Source organism: Rattus norvegicus, chromosome 3, assembly GCF_036323735.1.
Source record: "Rattus norvegicus strain BN/NHsdMcwi chromosome 3, GRCr8, whole genome shotgun sequence".
NCBI lineage: Eukaryota > Metazoa > Chordata > Mammalia > Rodentia > Muridae > Rattus > Rattus norvegicus.
Genome location: NC_086021.1, coordinates 31,030,007 through 31,043,605, shown reverse-complemented (window position 1 = coordinate 31,043,605; position 13,599 = coordinate 31,030,007). Strand labels below are relative to the sequence as shown.

Genomic DNA, 13,599 nt, shown 5'->3' with positions numbered 1-13,599 from the left:
AAACACACAGGAGTGGCGGTCCGGTTACTTCTCTGCTGGCTTGGCAGTGTAGACTTTAGGGACAGGAGTCTGAACCACTCCCCAGGGTTAGCCCAAACCTTACGAGTTTGCCTGAGGCCATGTCCTGTAATACTTTCCATTGTAGAAATTATTTAATCTGAATCCTGGTGTTTCTGCCTCGCCTGGACCCCTTAGTTCCTGGATAAAACACACACAGTGCCTTTATATTTACAATAAGCCTTAAACAGCACTAGAGCTGGGCGGATACCTACCCTCTGTTACTAGAATCTACTTTCCTATTGATAACCTCAAATCAATACTTACTATTTGCTATGTTTTATCTGGCTGCTCTTAACACCAACTGGCCAGCCGTGTTTGTATGGCTCACCTAACATGGTGGCTTCTCCTTCTCCTTTACGCACCTTCTTTTCCTAGTGGTTCTCTCCAAACCCCAAGCCTGGGAAACCGAAATCCCACCCATGTCCCTTCTGCCCAGCTATGGGCTGTTGGCATCTTTATTCATCAACCAGGAATGACCTGGGGGCAGGGTCACAGGTCTGCCTGCCGGAGAGATGAGAGGCAGCCAGTCTGGGGCCCAATACTAGCACCAGAACACAAGCAGCACCAGGCAAGCTCCAGCAACTTTGCGCTGCTGCTAGGCTTTCCACACCAGAAGCTGCAGCCCAGCACTCCCCACCACACCACTTTATGCAGATCACACTTTTGCAGGACTTAAAGGGGCTCTACATTTTTCATTTATATTATACATGAGGGAAGCTTACCTTATCGTAAATAAGAGGTTGTGGTACTTGTCTGACCTTGGTCACTGTGACCAAGTACTTGAGAGAAACAACCGTGGGGAGGAAGGGTTGACTCGTGGCTTTCCAAGTTTTAGCCCATCGTGGTGGAGAGGGCATGGTGGAGCAGAGAGTCGAGACTCAAGAAAAGACAGAGACAGAATATGCCCATGCTGCAGGCTCCCTTCTCTTCATTCCATCTGGCCCCCAGACTACACCACAGTGCCACCCACAATCAGACACAACCCCGTGTCTGCTTCCCTTTCTCCTAGGCGACTAATAATTTCAGTCAAGTTAACACCCGGAATTAACCGTAGCGATGTTTTCATTCATGTTACAGGAAGAACACCATCCGTATTGGGGAAAGTACACCGATACATTACACGCCATTCCACAAGCGTGCGCTCTTCTAATGTGTTTCTTATCAGTTAAGGATAAATATGTTACTGGGTGCACACCTTTAGTGCCGGGGCAGAGGTGGGGGAGCCCCTGTGCTCCCTAAGTAGGTATTTAAAAATAAAAAGGTTTAAAATGTAGACAGAGCAGCTTGGCCAACACAACAGTTAATCTGAGTGCCGGCGACTGCTATGATGGGGACTGGGGGTGGGCGTGGGGGCGGGGGCGGGGGAGCTGCGGTGGAGGCCATGGAGGTGGCCCCTTCACTGCTGAATCATCTTAACACTGAAAATGTCAGCTGTCCCCCAGGCAAGGAGGGGATCCCAGCCAGCGAGGGTATCCAAGGCCAGTCCCCAGCTGCGCCTCCTGCTTGTAGCTGATCCCTGCTGGAACACGCACCTGGGGCTGCCGGGAGATGCTTGACTTAATTAAAGGGGCATCATTGTCTCCTCTGGAGATGAGTGGATTTGGCCTGTGGCTTTTGAAGGCACTGGCTGCCTTTTCTTGCCTTTGATCTGCCTCTGGCTTGGCCTCCCCCCAATGGCCTTTTGGATTCTCCTGGGGAGTGGCCTACGCTTGACTCCTGCAGGGCAGCCTGGGCCCTTCTCCCAGGGTCTCCCCTGCTGTCTGCTGAGGACTGTGTAGCAGGTGGTGAGTGGTAGCTTTGTCCCTGCTACTTCTAGCAGAAAGAAAAAACATGTGGGCCGGCCTAATGTTAGATTGATGTAAAGCTGATTGGTGAGAAAAACCGTTTTATCATTCTTTCCCTTTTGAAAAAAACCATTTTAGTTTTGGACACGTGCACAGGCATCTCAATGAGGGGCTGATGGTCAAAGGTAATCATCCTGAGATTTAAGAAGTAAACGGGGTAGGTGGGGAGGTCTGGGAAGGGGAGGGAAGGGTTTCTGGAGACTTAAGCCACCATTGCTACCCTCATGGAGTCCTCAGGTGGCTAGAGTTGCCTCAGAGTGGTTCTCTCTTCAAAACAGCCTCTTTCCTCATTCATCCCGCATTCTCTTTCCAAACATGCGTTCTTTTGCAAAATGAAGGCTGTTGCTCCCATTGTGTCACTTTCCTGAGGAAATTTGGACAAATGCCTGCTCATCCCAGATAGGTGTCAGATAGGTGCCACAGTCAGACAGAAGAAACTCCCAGAGACTATTCGGGTTTCTCACAGGAGTACCTTACCTACAGGTGACTCAGGGCAGTTGTACCACTGAAAACCTGTGGGATCATGAAAGGCACCCTCGTACCTGGTTGAGGAGACTTGAAACCCCAGTGACCCTGAAAGGGATGGTAGACATTTCTCCTGACTCCTAGGAAACCAGGCCGGTCACTAGCCACAGCCCTCCATAGATTTGTGATCATCGGTCACATAAGGGCAACGCCCCAAGCCCCTTCACAGGTAGAGGACATGACCACAGGTCACGCAGGCTCAAGACAGATCTCTATTATAATGAGGTACGCAAAGGCCTGGAGGCTTAGCCAATGAACTTTCCTTCCCAGATAGTCCTCCCTGCAAAAGGAACCATACCCTGAGAAGTGGGGTACAGTTTTACTCATCCATTTCCTGCCATGACAGTAAATGCTTTGAAACCATGGACTGCCTAAAGAGGGACCTGCTGTGGGGCCGGTGGGAAGCCATGGAGAAGGACTTCTACAGAACCGCTGTCTAATCTTCCACAGAAGGGCTGGATGCACTCCCAGCCACACCTCCACCACCAAGCCTGAAGCCTACCACAGTCAAGCCAAGGACTCTCCCCTCGGGACGAGCCAGAGCTCTCTGCCCCTTTCCCCAAGGCCCCAGGCTAGATCCAGTCACGTAGCCCCCCACTTCGTTCTCAGCTCTCCTACCTCATACCAGCGGTGCCTGGATGCCTAAGAGCCCAAGAATTCAGCCTTCTAGCAGTCCCAGGGATCCTGGAGCCAGCTCCGACTGTGTCCCAAGCCCAAGACTGTGCTTCCCCATCACTGGAGTGGTGTCCTGCGGCTTCCCACAGCCCAACGCCCGTCTGGCAGCAGTGTGGGTTAAGAGTGGTCAAACTAGGGGTTGGGGATTTAGCTCAGTGGTAGAGCGCTTGCCTAAGAAGCTCAAGGCCCTCCTGGGTTCGGTCCCCAGCTCCGGGGGGGGGGAAAAAAAAAGAGTGGTCAAACTTGGGCTGGAGAGATGGCTCAGCAGTTAAGAGCACTGACTGCTCTCCCAGAGGTCCTGAGTTCAAATCCCAGCAACCACATGGTGGCTCACAACCATCTGTAATGGGATCTGATGCCCTCTTCTGGTGTGTCTGAAGACAGCTACAGTATACTTATATATAATAAATAAATAAATAAATAAATAAATAAATAAATAAATCTATCTTTAAAAAAAAAGTGGTCAAACTTTCCGTGCCCTGCCTCTCTAAGCATCTGACAGCTAGCCCTGTGGTGGAGCAAACATGGGACCCCATTAATCCTTTAAAACCTACCCAGCAGGAATGACTACTTGCTCACAAAACTGCATCTTGGAGACCGTGTCTAGTTTGTAGACAGCTCAGCCAGTCCTGGAGTAGCCTTTCCCCAGCAATTGTTACTACTTATTCATGAAAACTGCTAATCATCATCATTATTGTGACTATTACTGTTATTATTGTTATATGTGTATCTGTCAAGGGACAACTTGCAGGAGGTGGCTCTCTTGTCACCATTTGGGTCCTGGGATTGAAGTGAGATCATCAGGTGTGGTGGCAAATGCATTTACCTGGTGAGCCCTCTCTCCAGCTTGTTACTGCTTACAAGATGTAAATCTTACCTTTCAGAAGCTTCCTGTCACTGACTTTTGTCTTGTTCACTTCCTGGGCCTTGTATGTTTTCTCAACTTCCTTAGTCTTCAGAGCCAGGTTTCTCTGTAGGAAGGACTGTTTCCATTCAGGGGAAATAGTTGCCCACAGTTACCTCAGCCAGTTGGAAGAAGTAAAGGGCATTTTCTACCTTGGCTAATTCTGTTTCTTTTAGGTCAGAATAACATATCAAAAGAGACATATTTTGGCATGATATGTCTTCTCCAAACCCCTGGTGCCAAATGTACACAGTTCTGTCCTCACCCTTGCATCTGGAGGCCATTTCTGTGACTTGTGTGTTTCAGCTTGACACGGGGACAGGGGATGTGGAGCGGGCACTCGCATGGCCTAAAGTCTCTGAAGTTCCATGAGCATGCTCCATGTGCCCACACCTTCTCCGTCTCCCCTTTCAATAGAAGCACTTCCCAGAGGCTCACCCCAGTCTCTTTGGCCCTGAGATGGTCTTGGAGACACAGAGTTAGCAGAGATGCCAGGCATAACTCGAGCATAGACTAGTGAGGTTTTCATGGGGGGAAAAGGGGAATGGAACATCTCAAGTTGAGATAAGTTAAGGATTCCCATGGGGAATGTGGGAAGCTTTCAGAAGCCTGGCTGCAGGAGATGAGGGGGTGACACAGGATGAGCCCCTTTACTTGAATTCCATACCTCACACTCGGAGCTGCACCCCGTCCTCAGCTTTGGCTGCCAACATTGTTCCCTGTGCTTGGTCCCCAGCAGTCCCTCACTGGTATTGGTCTGCGTAGTTCACTGAAGGGATGTGGTGATGCTGGGACAGCCAGTGTCCCATGGGCTTGGGAGGATCAGGTGGGTGACAGCTCCTCCTCTTTTGGTACCTGAGGCTGCAGAGGCTGCCGACCCAGAATCAAGCAGACACGGTCTGCATCAGGTGGAGGACTGAAGTAGGGTCCTGGGAGGGTGGCAGGGATGTTGGTGTAAGGTGTGTTCCAGGATGGAGTAGCTGTTCCTTCTGGTGTGTGCTGGTCTGGGAGAGCAGGTGCTGGTGCCTAGACTGGGACAGGCTTTGTCTCTGGGAGGTGGGAGCCACTGGAGGCGGAAGCCCAGAAGAGACGAGACCATGTTTGCTTTGACCACGGCTTTGACTGCTTGGTGGAGTATAAACTGTGTGTAAACTGTGTGTGTGTGTGTGTGTGTGTGTGTGTGTGTGTGTGTGTGTGTGTGTGTATGCACGCATGTGTATGTGGCAGGGGTGCTGGGGCTGAAATAGATGGCCACTAAGGAGACATTTTGATTGTTGGGTTGATGGCAGAAGACTATAAAAGTGCTGGTTACCTGTGAGAAGGACTGAGGAGGAATCAGAGAGTCTCTTAGCCACTCCAGGGCTTGGGTTTGGGAAGAGAAAGGGTCAGTATGAGTTCAGAAAAGAGGAGAGCACATGAGCTCACATTTCAGACAGAAACCAGAGAAGTGTGCCAGCTGAGCTAGCCACCAGACCATGGAGGAGGAGGAGGAGGAGGAGGAGGAGGAGGAGGAGGAGGAGGAGGAGGAGGAGGAGGAAGGGGAGGAGGAGGGAGGAGGAAGAAGAAGGGGAGGAGGAGGGAGGGGGAGGAAGAAGAAAAGGAGGAGGAGGAAGGAGAGGAGGCAGGAGGAGGAGGAAGGAGAGGAGGAGGAGCAGGAGGAAGAAGGAGAGGAGGAGGAAGGAGGAGGAACAGGAGGAGAAGGAGAAGGAGGAGGAACAGGAGGAGGAGCAGGAGGAGGGAGAGGAGGAGGAAGGAAAGGAGGAGGAGCAGGAGGAGGAGGAGGAGGAACAGGAGGAGGCAGAGGCAGCTGGGCGCATCTACTGTATCTGACTGCATGGCGCCTGTTGTCACTCTTCCTGAGTACAGTTTTGCTTGGTGGGAGACACCAAAGTGGAGCCATTGTTCTGAAGCCCCCTGCTGCCCCCGTGGCAGTGGCTGGGGACACACACTGACAAGGCAAAGGCCAGCTTAGGGGGCTGATGAATAGGGAAGCCGCCGCTGTGAGGCAGTGATGCACTGACTTAGAGGCTGTGGTGGTGGCACATGCTTTAGGGATCACAGCTGTCCAGTGGTGCCTTTTGGGGTCACATCTCCACATAGCTCCCACTTCCAAGATGTTAGCAACACCCTAGGACAGCACACCCTTGTGGATGGGCAGCCACGATGGGTTGGATTTTCCCTATCCTTACTGGGTCCCCGTGGGTGACAGCTGTTGTCCTTATAGGCTCTGAAGAGCAGTAGGTACTGAGCAGCCATCTTGTCTAACCTGGGGGACTGGCCGCTTGTCTGCTCTGTAGCTCAAGATATCCTGGGAGGCTCACACACCTTTTCTATAGAGTATGGCTGCTGTGTAGATAAGGTCAGCATGGTGAAGGGGGATAAAGCCCTTGGACCAGGCTCCTCATATGCCTATGGGGTGTTGAGGCCTGGAGACCTAGGTAAGGGCTGACTTACCCATGGCCCAGGGTCTGCTCCTCTGAGCCCACCAACCTAGGCTAACAACCCAGCTGCTTCTGCATCGTCAAGTGGGGTCTAGGGTAGATTGCAGGCAGGTCCCCATGGAGGCCGGGATGTAAGGTGTGCGGTCCTCATTTTTGCCCTTTCTCTATAGGCCTTTTCCATCAGAGGAGACGGCTGAAAACGATGACGATGTCTACCGGAGTCTGGAAGAGCTGGCTGAGTAAGTAGAGGAAGGATGATGGGGTGGGCATGGGGAGGAGCCCCAGGCTTGGCAGTGGGGAAAGCTGCTCTCAAGGTAGAGCCGTTGGCTGTCCTTTCTGCCAGAAGCTGGGGTTTCTGCATGGCTGACTTACAGGTATCCTGCCTGCTAGGAACCCTCTGCCTTCTAGAGGCTGCCGGGTAATTGCCTTGGTGTCTGTGGGTCATGGTTGGTAGCCTTTCTCTTGCAATGCTTCCTTCCATGGAACTTGTGGGAGTGACACTGGGCAGGCAGCCCAGGTGAGGTGTCCTGGTGTTCCTCTTCCCTGGCCTTTGGGTTCCACACTGGGTAGGCTTTAAGCAGTGGGGCTTGTGGCTCAGATGGTCTTACAGCTCCCCACTTAGTCTGTCTCTGGCAAGAGAGAGAGAGAGCTGGTTCTTTATCTCTTAATGGCCCCATGTAGCTTAATTCCTCTGAGGATTTTTTTTTTTTTTCTCTACCACATACAGGCCAAGCTGGGTCATTTCCCCACAGGGGTGATGGCGCCTTTGGCCTAACTCTTCAGCCTGCTGTGGTCAGATGAGTGGGTTTATGCGGCTGGTGTGGGATTACCCAGCTCTCTGCCAGTGAAGGGAGGTAGCCCACCCTGAGCCTAACAGTGGGAAGGAGAGAGGGGCTAAACAGCCCAGTCTGATAGGGAGGGAGCCAGGCTGGGCGGAGCTGAGCTTGCCCAGGACCTAGTTTGTTATTGTTAGGTCCTAGCCTGTGTGACAGCTTCCCCACAAGCCCGGGGCCTCCTCTGGGCCTCCCAATAGACTACTGTCTTTATTTTACCATGCATATTGCCTTGTTCTGAGGTAAATGTGGTCCTTCTGCGGACACTATGGCTACTCCCATCCCCCCTTCCCTTCTCTGTACCAGCTCAGAAAGGAATCAGATGTGCTGGGGTTATCGTGTTCTGAGCACCTGCTGTTTAAGGGCCCACACTGGGATTTGCTGCATTCATACACACACCCCACCCCCATCAGGGGTGTCTCAGCATGTTTGTAAGGTCTGCTAGATGTGTCTAACCTTGTGACATTGTGAGATATGCGTATATGTATGTGACATAGTCATATACAAAGGTAACGCTCAAAGAGGTCCCCTCTCTCGATAATAATGTCCGGAACAAGTTTAGAATTTGTGTCAGGCAGCATTCCTAGCTGTTCTGAGCCCCGTGCATCCCACAGGCATGGTCTGACATGCCCAGAGCGCATCCACAGCTTAGCTTGTCTGTCCTGGGCTGGCAGCCCTTCATGCAGGTCTGTGAGAGCCAGAGAGTCCTTACCTGTAGGCAGAGGGAATCCAAAACGGGATGCCTGTAGACCTGGGATTTGCCTTAGGCAGGAAGCCCAGAGTTCCTTCAGACATCTGGTAGAATCCTGAGTTATAAAGAGTCCCTCAGAGGGAAAATGGTTTCACGAAAATCACCCAAGGCCTTGAGTCCTTTGCCTGCTATGCTAGACACCACTATGATTCTGACCCATCTCTAGTCGGAGAGGGACTTAGGGCACTCAGGTGCAGGCAGAGCACCATAGGGGTACAGAGGAAAGGGGGCATTCAGCCCGGTGGCACAGCACTGACCTAACCTGTGGCTCCATGGTGGCTGGGGAGCTCTGGGTGCTGAGAACAGTTCTGACGTTTCCCCTGTGTCTTCATCTGTACTTTGGGCAGTGTCCCTCAGGTTGGCACACACTGGGATTTGGAAAGACAAGGACCCTGTAGTTCTTGTGTATCCAGGGCCGGGTATGAGATAACCTGATGCCCTCCTGCGTTCTTGCAGACTGCTCTCCTGGAGGCAGCCTGTGTAGCATTGTTCATCTGATGCATTTCAGTTTCAAAGACTCACATGTGGGGAGGCTGCCCGGAACCTGGGCACCCTCCTCCTTCTTCCTCAGTCCTCTTCTGGTTTGTGACTGGTCCCTATCCAAACCAAACTGGAATTACTCCCATAGGAATGCAAGTCCGGAGAATGTGTAGCCTTGCCCAGCCAAAAACTGCCCCTCAGCGACATTCATACCCAGCCCTCTTAATCCTTAACCCTGCAGTTACTGCAAACCTGAATCGGAAATCACAGGGAAGGAGGGCGAGTCTGAGTCTTTAACTTGCAGTTTGGTCCCAGTGGCTCAAGTTTAATAAATCTTCTATGCCTTTTTTCTCCTTCCCTCTCCTTTCCTTGGAAGGGAGATCACCTGGTACCCATCTCTGTGGAAGTGGTAGTGATGTTTGCCCATCACACAGTCTTCGTGAGGAGGGCATGAGTGGCAGCTGGGTGGCAGCTGTGTATGGGGAGGGGTACGTTTTAGAGTATAAGGGACGGAATCTATAATGGTGATCATGTTGCATGGCTGCAGGACTCTTCCAGCCGTCCTGACCCAGACGCTGCAGCTTGTAGTGGTGATAGGGATGTTAAACACTGGCTTCCTGATGTGGCTTTTTCCTTGGAGCTCCATGTAAGGTCTGTCAAGGGACCACTGTAGGCAGTGAATCAGCCATGCCTTAGTTCAATTGCCGCCTGTATACTGAGCCTTGCCTGTCTTGTCTAGCCAGGACCAGGCCTTCAGTATGAAAGTTAGGTGTTGGGGTTGGGGATTTAGCTTAGTGGTAGAGCGCTTGAAGGCCCTGGGTTCGGTCCCCAGCTCCGAAAAAAAGAAAAAAAAAAAAAAAAGAAAGTTAGGTGTTGACCCAGGCCTGCCTTCTGAGACACTATGCTCCAGACGGGAGGTGGAAGCACAAAGGGAATTCTGGGACAAGGTAGATGCGTCACACAAGGCACAGACAGGCACAGGCTGCCTCTGTGTCCCTGGCTTGAGGGGCCCTGGATCTCCATGTAGCATCTACCCACACTCAGAAAGGCCTTCCTACGAGAGCTGCCTAGAGCTTTTACAACTCCACAGCACACAGGCGAGCTATGAGTAGAGCCACCTTCTACCCCACGTGAGGATGGCCCTGGTTGTCTGCTTGGACCATTTACTCCGGGACAGTCATTTCCTGCCCACATGGTCTGGGCAGGTAGCTTGCTTTATGTGCTCAATTTCCTTCTCTGTAAAACATGACATTAGTACGAGCTGTGAGGGACTATTGGGAAGATGGACAGCAGCGCCAGAGGGTGTAAGTGAACCATGGGGTGCTCACAGGTACCATGAGCACCAGGGGTTCCTACCTAATCCGCCCCATTGACCAAGAGACACCCCTCTCTGTCTTCTGAGTGGCTATGGCAGCATCGTGCAGAGGAAATCAAACATGGGTTGCATATGTGACTGCTGGTTTTCTAGTAGCCTCACCAAAAAACCCAAGAAGAGACAGGTGAAATTAATCTGAAGAATGTATTTTATTTGAACTGATTGACCCAAAATATTGCCAGAGCAATGTTATCTGCAGAGTAACAGCTGCCAAGTAATTGAGTTTTCTATCACAGTCATCAGTCCCCTGGCCGGGCATATGCTGTGCGATTGGTCCACATCCATTTGTTATATGACAGCCATGCATAGCCCTGAGCCACTGAGCTGGGCAGTGGGGGTCGCAGTCTCAAACGTCCTTCCCAGGGCACAAACACAACCCCACTGGATATGGCTCCCTTCCGAGGCGTGCACTCTTCAGATTGTCAAGTAATTGTGTGATCAAGCAGTCAGAGCAGCTGGCTGAGACAATGCACACAAAACATAGCCACTTCAAAACGCCATTGTGAGGCAAAATAAGTCCAAAAGGAGAGGCCTGCTTTTCAATTGCTCTAAAAATTGGCACCCGGCTTTGCATAAATGGCTTGCCTCTGGAAATATCTGATCCCACCTTGCAAGCCTGGCGCTCATCCCCAACCCCCATCCGCAGGACTGGTGGCTGCTTTGTAGAGAGCACCTATGGCACAGGAGCAGTGTTACAAGTGAGGTGTAGCAACCTGGGGTCACAAAGGTCTGACTTTGTCCCCTTGTTTTTCTCTTTGGGGGGCCCTGTATGCCCAGGTGATGTGGCTGGAGCATGAGCAGGGCCCAGGGAAACCACCCACCTTGTATAACTACCCTGGCTGTGGTCTGTGTTACTGCCTCAGTTCCTCCGAGGGCTTCGATTTCTTCATCTCCATCCTGAATCATGCACAGATGTCCCTTTGAGGTCACAGACTCTACAGTCTATCATGGCAGAGCCTGCTTTGTGCTGGTGCTGACATCATTGTCCTCTGAGGTAAATTAGTTTGCAGCCTTAAACAAATGGGCTCGTGCCAAGGCAGGGACTGTAATTTATCTGTAAGTGCATAGCCGCATGTTTTATTGCATTATAAAACAACTTCGCAGCTTTTGATGCTTGTGTCAGCATCGATGGGTAATTCTTAAGGTATATAAATGAAAGTGGTTCAGAGCCCTTCTGTGCCCTGGGAGGAGTTGAGGCGACAGGGTTGGCAATGACCTGGAAGGGTGGTCATGCTTCTCCCAAAAGTCCAAGCCTTGGCCACTCTGTGCAGAGTTCTTTAACAGGAGAGGGCAAGGGCTGTATGCCCGCATGGGGTCCTCATTCAAGTGGAAGCCCATGTCCGGCCCTGCCCATGGTCCTCCCTCTCTCTCGTGTTCCTCCCTCTGCTCAACATTGTCAGAGACTCAACTCTGTCCTCAGAGTTTTCAGGTTCAGTGCTGCTCATGAAGCCTGGGTCAGTTGGGTATGCTTAGGATGTCTTATGTTCACATCAACAGCTTCTTTCCAGAGGGGTTAGCTTAAAGCTGACTTTAAAGGCCCAGTGGGAAGGAGGGATGGAAAGCCAGCAATAGTGGGGCAAACCTGCAATACCATCACGTCAAAAGCTGAGATGGGAGGATCGGGAGTTCTCCTGGGTTACACGAGACTCTCAAACAACAACAGAATGTCTCCAGGCACCTTTAGAAAGCAGCCCTGTATCACACGCCCCTAGGAAAAGTTTCAGATTGACCTATTACAGTCTGAGAAAGGCAAACCTCCTCCCGTACAGGTGGGGATGGCTCCCTCCTGCCTCAGCTCGAGTTCAACAACGCTGTTGGCCAAGGTGAAGGTGGAGAGCAGGCCGTGGGCTAGCACTGGGCTCACATTGTGAAGCTACAGTCCTCTCCTACAGTTTTGTTGCCTGAGGCTGGGACACTGGGGCTTCTTTCGTGGGTGACAGCCAGAGATCAAAAGGCTTTTTTCCCCTTTCTTGACTAAGTCACCTCAGCTGGACCTCCAGCATTGCTGGGAGGACATGTTCATATTCACCCCTCCCCCACTCCCGCTAACCCTTCTCCTCACAACTACCCCACGTCTCCTGCCATGCCTGTCTGGCTCCTGTACCACAGCGTACCTGTGGAGGTCAGAGGGCAATCTCACGTGTCAGTCTTCACCTTCAATGGGGCTTTTTCCTTTTTCTGCTGCTTTCATCGAGCGTGCTGGCCCATGAGCCTCCGGGGGTCCTGTCAGCACTGGGGTTACATGTCTGCCTGCTGCCTGGTCCACCCTTACATGGCTTCTCAGATCCAGATCTTCCTCACCCCCCTGCAGCAGGCGCTTTCTCCCAGCCTCCCTTCCTGTCCCTCTTTCTTGGTGACCCATTGAGCTTCATTAGAATTGTTGCTTACAGGAACCTGGCTGTCTTACCTGTGGCTCTACAAACCGAAGAAAATATCTCCCTGCAAATAACAGGTGTCCACTGGGATGCTTTCTGGGGACTTTGAATGGTGCACTGTGTCAACTTCTGCTGAGTTTCGGGCAGGAGTCTGGGGAGAGTCTGGGTCTCCTTTATACCTTACTTGGGAAATTAGAGCTGGTTGTTCTGACCCCGTGGTGACCTATGAGTGACCCAGCCCTCCTGTCTGGTGGTCTGACCGACCTCCCGTGCTAGTGCCTGTGAGGAGGAGTGCAGGTTAGCTTGGGAACTTAGAAACGTTTTCCCATTTCATTCTGGCCAAGGGTAACTGGTCCCCCAGGTCCCCTCATTGTGAGCTTTACTTAGTACAGGGAGAACGCAGTGGGCCTTAGCCGTCACTTCAGCTGCCTCCTAGGTCTCTGCAGGATCTCTGTGCCCTTCCTGATGCCTGTGGGGCAGGCTCCATGTTAGCCCTCCTGCTCGAACTATTCAGATGTATTGCAACAGCAGACAAGGTTCAGGATCTCACAGGACCCAGCCAGCCACAGCCTTTCTCTCCTGGCAGAGGCAGCCAGAATGAGAGTTTTAGAGCCATGTGTGGATATGCTGCCATTTTCCAGCTGGGAGCAGAGAGCTTTGTCCTATCTAACGGGGCCTTGCAAATCCAATGGTGTCTTTCAGACACTCTGAGAGATAAAGAGTTGGCCTTCCTGATACCATGCCTCCGGTGCTCGGCACAGATGTTGCACACAGAAGCACATTAAGAGAGAACACTGCAAAATGAGTAAGCAGGCCACACTGGGTTCTAAAAACCCAGGCCAGGAGTCACCTCCTCCAAGAGGCCACCTCAAGCTAAAAGGGTACCTTCTCTTGCTGTTTGTCCAGACCTGGGTGACCTTGACACTGAGTTCCTATTGATTTTCTGCATCCCTGTCCTGGTAGAGCAAGCTTCCTAAGGGTCATTTGTTAGGAACAAAGCATGCAGATTGCTTGACCTGAGCCCCGCACGGAGTGATAGAAAAAGAGCCAGGACCAGTGAGGTGGCTCACAGGTGAAGGTGCTTTCTGCCAAGCCTGGCACCCTGAGTTCAATTCCCGGGGCCTACAAAGCCGAAAGAGAGAACCGACTCCTTCACATCGTCCTCCGGCCTTCACACATGTACCTTGGCACTTGTCCCCATCCATAGAGGTGGGGTGGGCAGGACACAAGGTGACAATGGATACTCAGAACATGGATGCGCAGTCCTTGTGTGAAGGGTCCATTCGTGTCCCCCACGTTGCTCCTGCAGAGTCTCATGCCACCTCAGCCTCAACCA

General features: G+C 51.9%; 1 protein-coding gene across 6 annotated transcripts in view; it reads left to right on the top strand.

Annotated features, from left to right (window-relative positions):
- Positions 1–13,599, top strand: part of Vav2 (vav guanine nucleotide exchange factor 2) — a 169,363-nt gene that overhangs the window by 108,511 nt on the left and 47,253 nt on the right. For all 6 annotated transcript variants that reach the window (XR_010064602.1, NM_001106563.2, XM_006233761.3 and 3 more), the window contains exon 4: positions 6,620–6,688. Coding sequence is in view for 5 of the 6 variants with exons in the window: in NM_001106563.2 (NP_001100033.2) it covers positions 6,620–6,688 (69 nt within the window). In the remaining variant the exon portion in view is untranslated. The remainder of the gene's footprint in view (positions 1–6,619; positions 6,689–13,599) is intronic.